At 28.0% G+C, this 13526-nt stretch overlaps 1 protein-coding gene across 1 annotated transcript; it reads right to left on the bottom strand.

Annotated features, from left to right (window-relative positions):
• Positions 1-3167: 3167 nt before the first annotated feature.
• Positions 3168-13326, bottom strand: LOC126839842 (uncharacterized). Its single transcript, XM_050575264.1, has 15 exons — positions 13292-13326; positions 13122-13204; positions 11208-11277; positions 11099-11128; positions 10971-11003; positions 10256-10309; positions 9839-9868; positions 9715-9750; positions 9534-9584; positions 7632-7700; positions 7270-7314; positions 6870-6905; positions 6008-6055; positions 5427-5516; positions 3168-3457 (listed from the first exon to the last, which is right to left on the bottom strand). Exons 3-15 carry the CDS (start codon positions 11269-11271, stop codon positions 3168-3170), a joined length of 876 nt encoding a protein of 291 aa, XP_050431221.1. The 5' UTR covers positions 11272-11277; positions 13122-13204; positions 13292-13326.
• Between the last annotated feature and the right edge of the window lie 200 nt (positions 13327-13526).

The raw sequence follows: 13526 nt of genomic DNA, 5'->3' as shown, positions 1-13526 counted from the left end.
GTGATGTCGTCAATGACGACATGGTAGCGCGCATTATGGACCGTACGTTAACAAAAAAGTGAGTATAGTTATAAATAATTTTCTCAAATTATTATTATAATGGACTATAATTCTTTTTTCACAGCTCGTTGATACGAAAATTAAGTGGCACCAGAGTCGACTCAGCGCACTCTTCAAGAGTATAGATGAAGAGAAGAAATTTCTACGTATTTTAGAGTATATGAGCACCCTACTATCAGAGATGAGGCAATTATTTTAAGACCGTCAGGATTCAACCATCGCCTACGGCGTCCAACCAGTTCCGACGCCTGGCTCTCTTGCTCGTATAAATTCGCAACGACATTACTGTATCGCGCATATTAATTTTATGTATTTCATGCAATATAAAAACTACTTTCTTTCGTCAATAGTACTTTGAAATTTTTTTGGAAACTTTCGACTTGTGTGACTCGTTAACTAACCTAACCTATTTATCCTGAAATTTATTCGGTACTTCAACGCGACATGAAAATGTTCTATCGTGTTCAGACTAAAAAATGGCTGACTTTTTTATTGTGCATATGATAATCGGCTGATGATAATAAAGATAACTAATACTAATGATAATTAAACAACAATACTACATAATAATAATAAATAAATAAATATGTAATAAAATAAATTAGTGCAATATCCAAAATTTTTTTATTTGTTTAAATAAAGCTGTTAACTCAAGTGGAGTACTGATATCCTTGCGTAGTTGTACATTTAGTTTGTTTATTTGATTACCATGTCATTTTCATTTACTTGCCAATATTGCCCTTCAAATGATCTGTATTTAAAAAAATATTCGACTTTACCCCCTAATAGTAGGTATTACTAACGCATACATCATTATTGATATACAGGGTGATCATAAGCCAGTCAATATCCCACTGGTTTAAAATAATAATTCATTTTTTTTATAATGTTTTATAAAACGTGATCTCAATTTTTCACAATTTTTTTGTTTTTACCCCCTTCACAACTTTTTTTTGATAGCAACTTTTGAAACTTAAATGGTAACGTTTATATTTCATTAACTTTTTAAATTGAGAATAATGAACTAAAAATGTTGACTGGATGATATGTAATATATTAGATATATGTAAAAATAAATTTCTCAGATTTGTTTTTGCGAATACTATTAACATAAGCAACATAGTCATTTTTCGTTATGACTAACATATTTACATTATTCCTAAGCGTAGTTTAATCGTTTTACTAACCAGTTACAAAAAACATGTGTTACGATCTTTAAAATCATAACAAAAGCCATAGCAGAAGCGGTGGGGCATATTAGGCCTGGTAAGTATTAGGTATGAATCATTTTGATACTAAGGTTACTTTTCAGATAGATTTGTTATTTTTTTGACATTAGACCATACATTTTTTAATAACAAAATATGTAGATTGCAAAAATTTTAAAGTTTTAAGAATCAATGATAATAGAAAATAAGATAAAAATAGCACATTAGTAATAGATACTGTAAATAGATAGCAAATTTAGGTCTAAACTATATTATTATTAAATAGCAATACAAATTACGAATATGCAAACGAAACAAAAAACCAGAGAAGTGGTTTTAATTTTTATAAAATACACCAATTATAAAACAGTAATAATTATTTTTAAAACCCAATATTTAAATAACCTTAAATCCAAATTTTAACAATTCTGAACCTGCAAGATTAAATTTTTAAAAAATAGTATTTGGTATTAAAATGAATTTAAAACAAAAGTCTGATAGTATTACTTACTCATGGCCTTGATGTATAATGAATCGTTACAAAGTCAAAGATGACTTCGAAGATCAGCAAATAAACAGATAGGTGGAAATTAAAAATTAAACATTTAAAAAAAATTATTTACATTACTATGGTATTAAAAACATAAATGTTCTCATTTGGGAAAAAACGAAGTCCATATTCTTATACGTAAAATATCTTACATAGGATGGATCACCTGGTATAATATGAAAATGTTTATTTACAGTATATGTGGTACGGATGAAAACATTTATGTTAAAACGTTTATGCTGCTTCGTTTATGATAAATATAAACGAAGCATCAAGGACATACGAACAATTTTTTTTTTAATTTTAAATTATGACTACGTTCAATGTAGAGAAAAAAAAAATTTTGTCTAAAATTAAATTTTTTTCCATCTGTGAATTTAACTCAGTTTCCCAGACAGCACACAAATTTAAAACTCTTAAATATATTATTATCGATTTTCGCTTTTTAAATGGTTGTCCATCAATTAAATTTATTTAAGGTCCGACAATTGTTTAAAATTAATTTTATCCGGATTTACTTTGTTCTCAATTGCAATATATTTGGAACTTATCGAACGCTTTCAATTATACATCGAAATATGTATCACAAATGGTAACAAAACGATTAGCTTTACATCACTTATCTTTAAAAAAAAAACAAAAGTTATACTCGTAAGAATGGAAAAATAAGCAATTACCTATCAAAATACCAGTTTGGATCAAATAAGCGACTAATGCGAAAATTAAAAAATTAGGTATTTAAAACGTTTTAAATGGCATGTCATAAAGGTATTTTTTGTATTTACTTAAATTAGTTGGTCAACTAATTGTCCAGTAGATTAAAATTAAAAATGTTTTTTTTTGTCGAGCATGGTTAAAACGATGTTTTTTAGGACCACTCAAAATAATCATTTCCAAATATGTGACCAACAAATTATAAGTATTAAAAAAAAAATTGAATCTTGTCACGTGTTAATACTATATATTATCTTCCTTTGGGCAGAATACAGTCTGGCGAGAGTTTACCATCCTCTCTCTCTTAGGTAACCAATCTAGGCCATGAAGTCTACTTTCGGTCAAAATAAAACCATAGTTACGCAATAATAATAATAATAATAATTCGCAACAAATGTGTGTAAAATCAAGATTTTATTTTAGAATTTATTTATTTTATTTTGCATATGATAAATAGCTGATGATTATAAAGATAATATTGCTAATATTAATGATAGTTAAACATCAATACACCATAATAATAACATTACATACATCTATGTAAAATAAAATAAATTAGTGCATTATGACAAAATTGTTTATTTATTTATACATAATATTAAAATAAATAAACATTTGATTACTAATTACTAGTATCATTCGTTTTCAGGTGTTAATTCAAGTGGAATACTTAAATTCTGTTGTAGTTGTGCAGTTAGTGTTTGCATTTGATCACCAATGTCGTTTGCTGGTACTTGGTAGTAATTGTTGCTGAATCTTCTGTACATTACAGTATTTTTGACTAGATTCCCTAACAGTTGCACTTTACATACACCACTATAATATGTACAAGACGTGTTTGAAGTTGTTTTTAGACTAACCCATATTGCTATCAAAACACAAATTCTATGACTAGGATACGTCGGGTTATGCGAGTAGATTTCAGCTAAAAAATCAGAAAACTGTTGTTAAAAATTGCCAAATTTAACTTATTAGCTCCCATATTTCTTTTTTTTTTTGCATGATACAATTACTAAACGTAATGAAAACAAATTATACAATTATATACAAGGTGATTTTTTTATCATGAACCAGTCAATTTCTCACTGGGTTTAATTAGTAATTGAGTTTTTTTTTTAAATTGTTATTATAAAAACGTAATCTCAATTTTTTTTATAACCCTCCCAACTTAGTTTTTTCGATTACAACTTTTGAAACTTAAATGGTAACGTATACATTTTATTTACTTTTTTAATTGAGAATAATGTACTAAACATTATGAATGGCCGATAACCAGTTTCGGCTAACTATTTTTTAAGTTATAAGAGTTTAAAAGTTAGGATGGGAGGTCGGGAAATGCGCGCAGATAAAAATAAAAATACTCTCCACCTTTCCTCCTGCCATAAACTTGAAATTTCAAAAATAGTTATCCGAAACTGGTTATCAACCAGACAACATTTTTAGTACATTATTCTTAATTTAAAAAGTTACTAAAATATATACCGTACGATTTAATTTTCAAAGTTGCTACCAAAAAAAACAGTACAGTGGTTTCGGGGTATAGTGGGGACGAGTAGGTCACAGGTTTACAGGAATTTTTAAATTTGAAAGTGATAAAATCACTTTCGTAAAAACGCTTCGATGCAAATCGGTAGTTAGTATTTTTAAGCCAGTACAGTCCAGACCAAGCACAGTGTAAACCAGCAAAGTAAGGAAGTATTAAATTAAGGTGCTGTATTTACAAATAATCATCAAAACGTTTATTTGAAAGTGATTTTATTCAATTTTATCACTTTTCTTTATAATTATTCCTGTAGTCTTATAACCTCTCCGTCCCATCTATGCTTTCATTCCAGTATGCCTATAATCCACTGTACTACTCCTTTCGGGAAAAATCACTTTCGCTCTGACGCTTTGATGCTTATTTGTAAATACAGCACCTCAATTTAGTACTTCCTTACTTTTCTGGTTTATAATGTGCTTGGTTTGGACTGTAGTGACATGAGATACTCAGATTTAAAAATGTCTTTAAACCTGTGAACTCCCCTTCCCTACTATACCCCGACCCCACTCTACTGGTTATTTTTTTGGAAAAACATAGTGGCCCAAATAACACATAATCAATTTAAATTCAAGAAAAACTGTAGTGCCGAATTTTTTTTTTCGTTTAATATAGTATGGATACATATGAGTTCTAATTACTAACAAATTTTTTACTTAAATTCTTCGAACAACGGCCTAAAAAACTAAAAAAATTTGCACCGTCCCTAAAAGGATGGGAAATGGGTATAATTAAAATTTGATACAACTGACGTGTGCGGGCATACTAAATAAATGTTTCTTAAAAATTTTAACTAAGTAAGCAAGCACCAATGCATAGTGTGAATTTTAATATTTATTATAGCATCGAAGGTAAAACTAAGTTGGAAGGAGGGTAATAACAAAAAAAAATGTGAAAAATTGAGACCATGTTTTATAAGTACATTATTAAAAAATAAAATTCAATTATTAATTAAACCCATTGACATATTGACTGGTTCATGATAAAAGAATCACCCTGTATAACATGTATAACAGTAAAAGTCTCAGACATAGTTGAAATAATTATTAGTAAAAATAAGATTAGTTCCCGTTAAAGATAATTTTGAGTGAACGATAACTATTTGGGGATAGTTATTTTTTAAGTTATTAACAGAACGAAAGGTTAGGGAAGACTAATGGAGTGAACTAAGGGAGGGAAAGTTAATTCAAAACTAATTATCTAAAACTAGTTCTCGACCAATAACATTTTCAGCAATTTATTTTAGTTGTAAGAGCTCTTGAAAAAAATTCAAATGTTATATTAATTATTATTATGTTAGTAAATATTATAAAATAATAAAAAATTAGCATTAAAACTCTATATTTATAATCACCTATTTTTTTTTTAAGTACATTTATTATGACGTTTTCAGTATAATCTCTTCTCGCCTTTCCAAGTTCTTTCAATTGTGTAGTTTGAGAACCTGTATAAATGTATAAATGAATAACTGGTTTAAAAATATAATATTTATTAATATATTCGTATTTAAATTAAAATTTAATGTCCTAATAAGTACAAACAGAGTAGGGAGGAACGAAAAAATATATGTCAATTAGAATATCAGCAGTATTATCTATTCATGGAGTCTAGAAGGTCTGAAAAAATAAAATAGAGATCAGCGTTGGTTCGAAAATCAGCTAAGGTAAAGAAGCTATGTTAAGAAAACTTTGGATAGCGATGTAGTCGTGAAGAGGGTGCTGTATTTTTAGTAAAAAGGCGATATAGGCTAAAAACGTATTCTGTATTCTCTCAATTCTTATCTGGCCCTTTCCTTAAAATTTTATTGTACTACTACTCCATTCTAGAACCCTTAATAAAGTTTTCCCAACTTTAACTCGATTGTTGTGTAAACAAAACTGTATACAAAGCAAATTGTATTGTTCCAATAAGATATAAGTTATGTTTACAACTAACTAGTAGCTTCGTAAATTCTATTTCTCTCATCATCATTAGGAGTACTACCTGTAACAAAAAAAAAAGTAATTATATAGTTAATCGAACCTGTTTGTTATACTAATCCATAACAGTAACTTTAAAATTGAGATTGATTTGACCAATTAATGAATGCAAATTTAGTTTTAACATAAAACCCACGTCTTTTAAGGCCCTTTTACCTACCGAATTTAAGATCTTTAATAGAAAAAACTTGATGGGATGGAATACCATGAAGAAAGTGATCGTGCAGTAGCGGATTACGGTTCATGGAAAATGTTAAAATATAAAAATTATCAGTATACAGTGATTGACCATGGGAATGAGCCAAAATAAAGAAAAAAACTAGGTTCAGTATGTAGGAGGCAACAGTTAGTCCACAGTTAATGTAATAATAAAAAAAGGTTTATGTCTTCTACAAACAAAAGAAACTTCTTGTTTTTGCAAAATCCCCTCTAATGAGTTTTTTTTTCTCCTTTATTTTACATATACGATCTATACAATTTTAGTATAGTAAGTATATATGATAGTTAGTAATGCTATGATTCGAGTATAGAGTTTTGACTATCAAGTCACAAGTATTTATAAACTTAAAACGTCTTGACAACAAATAATAATTGTTACCTATGTTTATAATTATTGTATATTGTGGTAAATGTTAAAAATGTATATACACCGTTCAAAATATTACTTTAATATAATAGTCGTTCTATGTAATTAATTATACCCAAATAAATTGTACTTAAATGTAATTACTGTATAAACAAAAAATGTATAAAGAAAATGTTATCGTTCAACCAAGCCATAAAATCTATTTATAACTAACGAATAACTTTGTAATTACTTTTGCTTGAACTTGGAACAGCAGCCAGAGAAATTTCTGTATTATAAATATAAAACAATTATACACTTATTTGAACCCAGTTGTTATATTTATACATAACAGTCATTCTAAAAATAAAATTAGTTAGACCAACTAATCGAAGCTAAATTTATTAACAACATAAAATAACTCTGTACCAACGTTTGAATGAATGCCTTCATCACTCTAAACTTTATAATAATCTATTTTTTTATGTTTATTATTTTGTCTTTTCTATTTAGTTAGGTACCACTCTTATGTGTTTTAAACATTTACTTTATGGTCAAAATTGTGTAAGCAAAAAAAAAGATAAAGTAAAATTTATCTTAATTAAAACAAGCAAGAAGTTTTATTTACTACTAACGAATAACTTTGTAATTACTTTGATTTTTGTTATTATTCGGAGTACATACCACTCCATTGATACCTGTTATAAAAAAACAATTCAATTATATAGTAAATCAAACCCGGTTTGTTGTATTTATTCAAAACTGTTTCAATTAAATAATGCCAAATACTATATTAGAATAAAGCCGATAAATCCCTCTCCACTCCCGCTCAAGAATCAAATTAAAATGTATGTGTACTACAGAAAAAAAAAAAAAAAATTAATGTATCTCTATAACAAAATCATAAATTATCAATATAAATAAAAAAAATTGATTGTGTTTTTTCATAAAGAATCATGCTGTAAAAAAGAAGTATAAAATAGTAATATCTTTAAAATTGTATATTTATATTTACCTATTTTTTTAACATTTTGATTAATACAACTTTTCGCCTTTTCGCCAAATTCGTTGCGTTTTAAAGTTTCTTTACATTCATAAATATATAAATATATATATTAAATATGGTTAAAAATACAATATTAATTAATATATTCGTACTTATATGTTTTATATTGATATTATTCTTTTACGCATTTATTACACAAGTAACGCATACATAATACAATAGGTATATGAAAAACAATACAGGGTGATTATTTTATCATGAACCAGTCAATTTTTCAATGGGTTTAATAAATATTTGAATTTTTTTTTTCATACTGTTTTTATACAATGTGATCTCAATTTTTAACATTTTTTTTTTTGTTTTTACCACCTCCCAACTTAGATTTTTTGATAGCTATTTTTGAAACTTAAATAGTAATGTATATATTTTATAAATGTAGTATTACTTTTATCAGCGCGCATTTCCCAACCGCACTTCCCCTCCCATCCTAATTTTTAAACTCTTATAACTTAAAAAATAGTTATCCGAAACTGGTTATCGGCCAGTCAAAATTTGTAATAAATTATTCTATATTTAAAAAGGTAATCAAATATATACGTTACCATAAAAGTTTCAAAAGTTGTAATAAAAAAAACTAAGTTGGGAGGGTTATAAAAAAAAATTGAGATTACGTTTTATAAAAACTATTAAAAAAAAAAAAATTCAATTATTCCCAGTGAGATATTGACTGATTCATGATTAAAGAAACACCCTGTATACAGTTTAATAAGAAGTATGATACGAAGATAGAAAATATATAATATGTGACTTCATACAAAATAGAAAATTACAATAAAAAAGGGTAGAGGTAAGAATATAAATATAAACAAGAAACATTGGCACTATGCAATTTTCTATGAATACGATGGTTACAAATGATTGAAACCAATGTAACAATTAAATTCAATCAAGTAATTAGAATCCAAGGAACAATTAAACCTGAAATGGACGTAACCATATTCGAATCTATGATGACAATTTTTTTCCTGGCAAACGGAATCGAAAACGATGTTCAAAAAAAGCTATAGTGCTTTTATTAGAAAGTGAAAAAATTCATAAAATCGCATTCAGTATATGCGTTCCAAGTATACCAGACACTCGTAATTTCGCTACATTAATTAGCCTTTTAAATAACTACTATAAGCCAGTAAGGTCCTACATTGCTGCAAGACGTGCGTTTTATTAAGCCAATAAACGTACAGATGAAACAGTTGCCGAACGAGGTGCCTTAGTCTAAAACCTTGCATCCAAATACAATTTCTATCAATGCACGCCTATGTCATTTTCGTAGTGGGTATAGATCCAGGCAAAGTGCAAACCCGACTACTTGAAGAAGATACTTCTAAAGAAAGCACGAAATTCACAAGCCTCTCAGAAAAAGTTTCTGCCAAAGAGGCCACTATGAAAGGTAAAAATAATTGAGAGGACGAAGTCGACCAGAGGCAATCGTGCATGTTCAAACCAGCTGATCGCCCGACAACTTCAAATAAACCAAGTTTTAGGATATGTGGTCGTACAAACTAACCACAAAGGGATTGTCGATTCAAGGACTACAGCTACAACGTCTGTAATCAAAAAGGTCATTCGGGCTCATATGTGCAAAGAAGGTTAGAATGATAAGCAAAATTATTGTTGCAAACTAAATTTTTATCTAAAAAGTCAAACGAAAATTCAACTTGTCCGATACATGTCCAATGTACTCATTTGTAAAAATAAAATTGAAAAATAATATAATATTGAAATATAAAAAAATTGTTTAGTTAATCAAACCCGGTTTGTTGAATTAACCAGTTTCAATTATCAATGCCAAATATAGTATTAATATAAAGGTAAATTACCTAATGAATAACTAATAATTAAATTTTTATTCACCTATCTTAATTATTTCCTGTTGTAAAGTATGTTTTTCTGTCATTATGGCATCTAAATTTGAAAAAAAAATAAATTGTGATGTACATATTTACTTGTAATAGAAACCTATATTTTACATATAATTCTTTGTGAAGCGTTAAAAATATGATATTTGAAATATATAAAGGTGAGAATTAATTACCACTTAGACAGGCATAATTATGTGTATCTGCAAGTTCTGAAATTAAAGCGAAAACTTTGTATACATAATGATTATCAAACGACTGTGTGGAAATATTTTCATAAAATGCGATTAAAATTATTACCCGGTACAGTGAACATTTGGTTAAAAGACTCTGAAATAAGCAATACAAAAATTAATGGTATTAAATTAAATTTTCTCTTTTATCATAAACTAGAGTAGAAAAGTTAAGAAAAAATAATACCCATGTGTATTAGTAATTCGAAACAAAAGAACTATTAAATAATAACAATTATATTAAATAAGTTTGAAACCTGATGAAAATACAGTGGCTGAATTGAATTATATGGAGGAGTAGAATAAGATAAAATTAGATTTTTAAAAAGTCTGAAACGGGTTACCATTATAATATTGGTTGGGTCGTGTTGCAGTGTGTAAAACAATTTGGCAGTGTAAGGGTTAAAGATACATTTTTGTTGTTTTTTGTATAAATTACTTCTATAACCAAGATTTTTATTTGTTATAACATAATTATTATTACTCATTACGTAGCAATCTCTATTTATCATGACTGTAAGTACTTGCTCCAATACATCTAGAACAAACAAATAAAAGTTTGATCTATAGAAAAATTCTAAATAAATTCTAGTAAATGTTCGTTTTCATGTGCGATAGTGCACACACCCAATGGAAAATATAAATCGACCGCATTAAGAAGATGCCACTCCACCCATGTTTTAAGAAGTGGAGTGCAGGAAATTATTTATAACATTTTAACATAACAAAGTCAAAGTTCACATTTTTCAGGTGTTGGAGGTACATTTTTTGTAAGTCATTTTTTGGAAACACTGTATCATGAAAGCAAACTCATATTTTTATACAGTAAGAATGCATGTGCGGCGTCCGCTTAAATATGTAAATACATTTATATTTGATTTGCAAATAATTTGACATTTAGGCAATCATTGCACAACAATTTTATATTAGTATATTAGATATTATTATCCCTGTGGACAGGGGAGGAAGAATTCTTCCAAGGGCCTCACACCTGTCGTAAAAGGCGACTATAGTGACGTTGAGCCGAACGTTAAGTAGCCTTCTATGGGACCACTTCTCTTGCGACATACCTTCCCCGGCCCGCAGTTAGCGCCTAGCGCTACTAGTCGGTCCGTGGTCGTAGGGGACCCCATTTGGGGAGAACCACAAAAGCCAAGGTACGCCCATATCAGATATTATCTTACTTTCAAAAATTTTACCTTTATGTTTAGAAGCTTTCCGGAGTTGTTTGTCTGTAGTAAATGTTTTTAAAAAATAGGTTTGTATAAAAATCGTACAATTTAAAAACTCACAGAGTTAGTCTGTATGATTATAAAATATTACTTACTTGAAATTTCAACCAACTCTATATATTCCTCTGTAGAGAAAAAGTAAATATAAATTTTTTTAGAATTTTATCTGCTTTGTGTGTGTAAGTATGAAAATAAAATACTTACTTATACTTATATCTGCCAAAACATTTACGCAGATAAATGATAATAAAATACAGGAAATTTTCATTTTTATCTGGAAAAATAAATCTTAGGATAATTCGAGTTAATTTAAATTACTTGAGTGGAATTTTTTTTAGATGTGTAATGTAGTTGAAGCGGGTAGATTTTGGGACAAACATTTTTATGGTATAATCGAAAAAGAATAATGTTTTGGACAAAAAAAAATCCTCAGATTAATTATAAAAATATATTTTTTTTTAAAACAACTAAAAGTACAAGTTGAAAAACAGCTTGAACTTGACTTGTATTTTAAAGATACAAAATTGTATTGTAAGCCTACAGATATTTGAGATAATTGTATATGCTATAGTTCCATTTTAGATCTACCTTCGTTCTAATTTTCAGATCTAAATCTCTAAAACTGCTTGAAAAGTGAAATAAAGAAAATGTTCTATCCCTTCTAGAATATAGGGTTTATGGTATTTTGTTGGTTTGTCGATAGTACTATGTTAGAAGAACAAGTCATATGAATTTAGAACTTTTTTGACTATTTTTAAAAAAGTTATAGACCATCGTAATTTTAAGTTGAAAAATTTGTACAATTTTTGGGTGTTTTCTCGATTTCGATAGGGAAGGGGTTACTTTTTTTAATTTTTGACCTATTAAAGTGCCTTCCAGGTATGATTTTTGATCTATAGAGATGCTACACGAAGAAATCGGTTCTGTGGCTTACGAGATATTGTGGGTCCAGACACAAAAATAAAAAAAAAAAATAAAATAAAAATAAACACATTAATGTAAAAACAATACTTTATCAGCTCCACACCGAAGCTAAAACAACCCATTTTCTAGCGTAATGTTGTTAGTTTATTTACAAAGCTGTTTTTTAGCATCGATGCCGAGCTAGTATTCATATAAAATGTGTTTTGTTTTTTGTATCTCTAAACACGATACCATCTTTTTCTATGGCCTATAGGTATCCGAAATTATATGTGATTTGGTTACGTTGGTGGGTTAAAAGTTCGAATTGAGTCAAAAATGTAATAGAACGTTTATCAGCCATGCCCCTATACTTGAATAACATCAAATCCAAATTTCAATTTCATCCATCTGATTGGAGACACCCATTTTTTTGGACAATATAAAATGATTGAAAATTAATTTTTCCTATAATTTTAGGGGCTTGTATTTTTTTTTATAGTTTTCAATACTTAGAGAATTTTTATAATAATTTAATATGGTTTTTATTCCATAGTATTGTAGACAAAAAACTAAGATGTGTCTTAACTCTTACATAAGTCGGGTCACCCGGTAAAATGTTTATTTAGAGTATGTGTGGTATGGATGAAAACTTTTATCATTAACAAAGCAGCAAGATACTACGAACAGTTTTTTATTTTTATTTTAAATTACAACTACGTTCTACTTCTACGTACATTTTGGTTGTCCATATTTCGACAATACAGTAAAATAAAATCATATTTTGCAGTGTAACGTTGTTAGTTTATTTACAAAGCTGTTTTTTAGCATCGATGTCGAGCTAGTATCCTATGAAATGTGTTTTGTTTTTTGTATTTGCAAACACGAAACCATGTTTATCTATGGCCCGATTTACTTTAGGTATCCGAAATTATATGTGATTTGGTAACGTTGGTGAGTTAAAAATTGGAAAAATCTACTTAATCACACACAAAACCGAGAAAAATCTGGAAAAAATTGTCGGTTTTTCAAATTTCAACTTTAAATTTCTCTACTCAAAAATTGGTATTTGGTATTAAAAAATTGATTTATTATAAAATATTATGGAGTAACATGGATTCATATGTTTAGTATATCAAGTATGAAATATAATTGTGTATATTATTCTTAGATAAACGTATTTAAAATTCATCCATCTCTGTTTGAAAGCGTACTTACAACTTTTGAAGTCTGAGAGTATTACCTACTTATGGTCTTGATGTATAATGTAATAAGACAGGTGGATTAAAGTAATCGAAGGTCTATATGTTGAAAAAATATGAAAATTAGAAAAACATATCGGAAGTGAACAATTTTATTAGTTTTAAAGTTTTGATGATATTACTTACTTTAACAATTGCAACGATACTATTAACAATTGCCGACTATTTCAATGGTTTTTTTATGCTCGAATGGCATCTGTTATGTCGACCAAAACAATGCAGTGTAAATATGTTTCTCAGATTTGTTTTTGCAAATACTATTAACATATGCAACATAGTCATTTTTCGTTTTGACTAACATATTAAACTATTCCTAAGCGGAGATTAAACGTTTTACTAACCAGTTGTTAATTTTACAAAA

Source organism: Adelges cooleyi, unplaced genomic scaffold (assembly GCF_023614345.1).
Source record: "Adelges cooleyi isolate 19-005CV unplaced genomic scaffold, UGA_ACOO_1.1 ACOO_flye_CR_arks_rails_tigmint_CR_PRNA_308, whole genome shotgun sequence".
In the NCBI taxonomy this organism is placed as follows: Eukaryota; Metazoa; Arthropoda; class Insecta; order Hemiptera; family Adelgidae; genus Adelges; species Adelges cooleyi.
Note: the sequence above shows the minus strand (reverse complement) of the source record. Positions and strands in the feature narration are given on the sequence as shown.